General features: G+C 35.6%; 1 protein-coding gene across 1 annotated transcript in view; it reads right to left on the minus strand.

Moving 5' to 3' along the window:
- The window catches only part of LOC111818290, a 142,417-nt gene that overhangs the window by 29,302 nt on the left and 107,805 nt on the right, over positions 1 to 5,310 (minus strand). The window contains exons 9-11 of the mRNA XM_023721832.1: positions 3,279 to 3,735; positions 2,856 to 2,985; positions 1,847 to 2,019 (exon numbers count right to left, since the gene is read on the minus strand). Of these exons, the coding sequence (XP_023577600.1) occupies positions 1,847 to 2,019; positions 2,856 to 2,985; positions 3,279 to 3,735 (760 nt within the window). The remainder of the gene's footprint in view (positions 1 to 1,846; positions 2,020 to 2,855; positions 2,986 to 3,278; positions 3,736 to 5,310) is intronic.

Genomic DNA, 5,310 nt, shown 5'->3' on the forward strand with positions numbered 1-5,310 from the left:
GTAGTGTCCCAAATTTTCTGATCAAGGAGATTATGGGTCCAAAGAGGAAGGTGATCAATGATGTAGAATGTGCCTAAGGAGAGTCATATGGAAAGAAAACATTCTCTTAGGCTTTCACAGAGAGCAAATTGGCCAAGCAATGGACATGACTTATCCACATGGCTGACACTGACAAAGGATCTACAATCTGAGGTATAGGATCTCGGGATAAATCCTGAGGGTATTTCATTGACCTTATCAGATCCAAAAGCTACAACTTTTGTTGCATAGGTCTCGCTTTATCTTGGTCTTAACCATCCAGCAGAAAAGGATAAAAACAAAGCATAAGAAGTAAAGCAATGGTGTTATGTTGAGCTGTAGGGGACTCTTATCAACAATTTCTGACACCGCTAGTCAAGCGGAAGACCCAATACTATTATGGACTACTGGACTCTTTCAGAATATTTTTACTGAGTTAACATACCTATAATATTCAAATGACAGAACTAAACAAAAAAGGGGATACAGATGAATGTCCATTTTGTATCTGTGTATTCAAATCGGTTAGGATAGATATGTAGTTACATTCTCTTAATCAATAGAGGGATTTGTTCTAATAGTGTTTGTAAATAGTATTATGTTTGCATCTTGTACAGCAAATAACCACTAGGAAGAGCATATGCAATGTGTTAATTATTGAAACTATCCTACCAATTTGGTTTGAAACTGTCTCATTGCTATTTGTTTCTCAATGAAATTATGGAACAAAATAAATAAAATCAGTAAAGAGATCCTCCCCCCAATCCAAAACAATAAAGTCACATTTGGCACAGCTATACGTGGAGGTATTTTCCTGATCCCTAGGCAGTAAAGTCATCGTTTCACAGTAATACATACATACACAAATTTATGGCAGTGCAATTCACAACAGCTGAAGTATGGAAACAGCTTAGATGCCAATTAGCAGAAGAATGGTTAAGAAAATGTGAAGATAAATAGATAGATGAGAAAGAGATAGAGATAGAGATAGAGATGCCATAGAGGATAAATTTGAGTCATTTGCTAAAAGGTAGATGACTTTGACACTATAAATTTTAAGTGAACTGAATCCGACATAGAAAATTAAGTATCACATGGTTACTCTTACATGAGAATCCCAAAACAGAAACAACTGAAAGAGCAAAATAAATGACAGATGATAATCTAGGCAGTCACACTTGTTTGTTTGTTTTTTTTTCAGAAATGGTAAAGAGGGATTCACAGAATGGAGAAAAGGAAAGGGTAGAGAAAAGAAGATTTTATAGATTATATATATATTTTCTGAAATAAATGTATGTATACACAAGTATATACTAATAAAAATAATTAAAAAGTAGTAAAAAAACTTTATTGTTTTAAGGGAAAATGTAATTTTCTAAAGGTTTCTTTAACTCACATTGTTTGGATATCATGGTATAATGAATAAGCAATGCCACATGTCCTTCATCTTACAGACTAATGTATATTTGATTGAATTCCCATTGTTGTAATATGTTTCCATTTTAATTTGTGTAAAATGCTGTGAGAACCATGACATAACTCCACCCTACTTGCATAATTCTGGAAAAGTCAGGCCCTTCTCAGAGCTGTCGCAGTGTCCCACATTCAACTCTTTCCCATGAACATATGTATTCATCAAAAATTTTCAAAAATCTTTGAAGTAGCACTAATAACAAAATTAACAATAAAAGCTTTGCGTTCTATCCTCCCAAAAAATTAATTTTGATCATATAAACTATATAAAAGACTTTCTCAAGAACTTGCTATGCACTATTAGGATAAGAATATTGTGGTGTAAAATAGCACCATTATATATGCTACAACTTACTTTAGAAAAGTCATCAACAGCCAGTACTCTGTTCTCTTTCTCATAAACTTCACCCCTCCTGAAATAGATATCAGCATTTGTGGGCCTACACTTAATCGCCTGGGTATAGTTTAGAATTGCCAGAGTAATGTTGTTGCTTTTCCTGTAAATTTCAGCCTTAGATAAATATGCATCTAATAAAAGAAAAAGAAAAAAATTACTGCTACAATCCTTTTAACTATGAATGCAAACAAATTAAATCATTTCCTCCAAAAATGTAGGTTCATTTTCTTTGAGATGAACAGTGAAGAACCAATTCAAGCAATTATCATTTAATTTTCAATAATGCCAAATTTGTTCTAAAATAGACATACTTTTGTGACTAAAAGGGCTCTCAATTTGAAGTGACAAAAATTACTTTTCACTTTTCTGTATGTCTAAAGTGATTCATTATTTTTAATGATAGTAGAAAGATTTTGATGGCACAAAATTTCTTGAAATTTTAATAGACAGATCAACAATGGTCAAGATTTATTAAGCCCATATATCTGCAGGCCTGTGGAGGATATTGAGCTACAAAAACGAGTATAACATTTTTATATTCTTGGGAATTCCATGTCCAGTGGCTTGCTTGACTTGATTAGAGGATTTTACATAGGGCAAGGTTATAAATTTAATCCAACCAAGAAGTCCTAGAAATACATCTTTCATCTCAGTATGTGTGGTAAAAAAATATTTGTAAATCACTTCTAAAAGTAGAACTTTAGGTTCATATTCTCTGAGATGAACAGTGAAGAATCAATTTTCTGTCATGTAATGAACATTTCAAACCATGATGAGCATTCTGAAAACAACAGGATTGTCTGAAACCTGAATTTATAATAAAAGGAATGTACAGTTTAACTGAAGAAAGTCACAACCATATTTTAGATAACTTCTTTATATTGATTTATGCATCATTATAATAACAAAAGATGACAAAAACTGAGATAAAAGTTAGGTAATATAACTTTCTCAAGAGACAACCCACCTGCATTATTTTTGTTATATTTACTTATATAATTCAAGTCTTCCAAAGCTTCATTAATTTTGTCTTGAAACAGATAAATGAAATGTCGGTGCCAATAGGCATTGAGAAACAATGGCTCCAAAAGAATAGCCTAGAAAATATGTATTTAAATTCAGTTAAAATTGATTTACCAAAGGAAAAGGTCTTATTAAATAAATTTTTCACATAGTAGTGAGCCCAATGTTTTATGTGTATAATATGAACCTCCCATCTAACAAGCAAAATCTAGTGCCTTAATAGTAATTATTTGAAAATTCTGTAAATTGTATTTTTATCACCCCATATAGTATAGTACAATAATTCATTATTCAAAATTACAATTAAAAATAGCGCAAAATTAAAATCAATGTAAATAATTAATATTGGCCTTTTTATAATACTTACTTCCTGTAGATCACTCATGGCACTCTGCAACTTGCCCAGTTTCCTATAAATTGCTCCACGCCTACAATAGGCAAATGCAGGAAATGTTTTCTTCTCATTGATTTCTTCAGTCAAGATTTCCACTTCAGATTCATAATGTTTTATGACCTCTGGTGGGAGATCGCATTCTAAAGAATCACTTAATTGGACATTTGGTGGTTCTTCTGCGCTTTCAGAAAGGTCTCTTTTAATGGTCATTTCATCAACCTTTGTGGCTATTTTCTGAAGCTTACTTCTAAAGAGTGTATCATGAGCCCACATGTAAGGGTCCCTAGTTTCTAGCATTCCCCCTCTCCTTCCAACAAATTTATCAAAATTTAAAGACATAGGTAAGCTGGGACTCCGTGTTAAACGTTCATATAATGGAACTTTGAGGAGGTATTTCTTCTGTCCAGGAAGTATTCCGTGAGATGTTGATCTAGTTTTTAAAAAAATGATCTTTTAGTTACATAAATATCATTCCTCTGGTCAATAAATGAACTCAATTATATAAAAAATTATTAGTTTTCTGTTATCAAAATAAAGTTACATGATAATTTCATGCAACCCAACTCTACCTTTTAATTCACTAAAGTTAAAACATAGTATAAAGAAACTCTGTCACATATACAATGGCAAGATTGACTGTTTTTAAAGACTTAACCTCCGAAAGTACTGAAATACTGGGACAGTTCTTTTTAATTTATATGCTCTATCCTCAACCTCTTCCAGCAGAATTCTATTGGAGAATTAAAAAGAAAAACATAAAAAAGATTAATATGATTCAAGGAAGAAAATACCACTCCAGAGGATATACAGGACATGAATTTGAAGAAATAAGAACAGCCAAGAGTGGTGGTGTATGCCTGTAATCCCAGAACTCAGGATGTAAAGGCAGTAGGATTGTCATGGGTTCAAGACCTGCCTAGGCTATATAGTGAGCTCAGTGCCAACCTGAACTACATAGCAAGACCTTCAAAACCCTCCCAAGTAAAGTAGGAATAAAGAAAGAGGTGATACAAAACCGATTACTGACTAAACATCACAGACTTCAACCTTCTCCAGTAAACTATCAAATTAGATAACACTGAGTATGATTTCAAAGCTCAAAATTAAGATTATTATACAAATTTTTATTGGCAATACAGCCTTCAGTTTATTAGCACATGTGATATGCCTAGCACTACACTACACATGAGAGACTGGATGAACACATTGTATTGGAGGACCAAAAAATTTTCAAAGTTATATTTTGTATCCACTGAGTAGACAGTCTGAGAAAAACTTACAGCTAACAACTAGAATAAGGTTTATGACTTAAATTTTTTTACACTTCCCACTCCTCTTCACATTTTAGTGCAAGTCATGATCATCTATTCTACATAGAATACAGTAACTTCTCAACACGCTTCTTCTACCCTTGCCCACTGCACACTCGGTCCTCCTCATGGTATTCAACAAGTGTGTTAGAAATGAAAATTAGGCCGGCGGGACCTATTACTGGTCCAAGCCCAGGCACAACGTGGGTAAGACCCTCTTCCACCGTCTTGGGACACCCCCCACCACTCCACAGAACCTCCCCCAAACCCTCTTGGGACGCCCCCCACCACTCTACAGAACCTCCCCCACCCCGCCTGACAAATAGGAATTTCTGCCACATTCTGGGCACCACCAGACCCAGTCCTAGCCCAGGTCCGGTGAGTGTGCAGGAGAGCTTCCAGCTACCCTGCGCCGGCGGGACCTATTACTGGTCCCAGCTCAGGTGCATCGTGGGTGAGACCTTCTTCCATACCCTTGGGACGCCTCTCACCACTCTGCAGCGCCACCTCCACCCCGCCCGCCGAGTAAAAATTTCTGCCGCTTTCCTGGAACCCCCAGACCCAGTCCAACCCCAGGCCCAGTGAATGTGTGGCAGAGCTTCCTGCTACCCTGCGCCAGCCTGACATATTACTGGTCTCAGCCCAGACACAGCAGAGGTGACATCCTCTTTGACCCCCCTTGGGATGCGCCCCAA

Source organism: Octodon degus, unplaced genomic scaffold, assembly GCF_000260255.1.
Source record: "Octodon degus isolate 3935 unplaced genomic scaffold, OctDeg1.0 scaffold00086, whole genome shotgun sequence".
In the NCBI taxonomy this organism is placed as follows: domain Eukaryota; kingdom Metazoa; phylum Chordata; class Mammalia; order Rodentia; family Octodontidae; genus Octodon; species Octodon degus.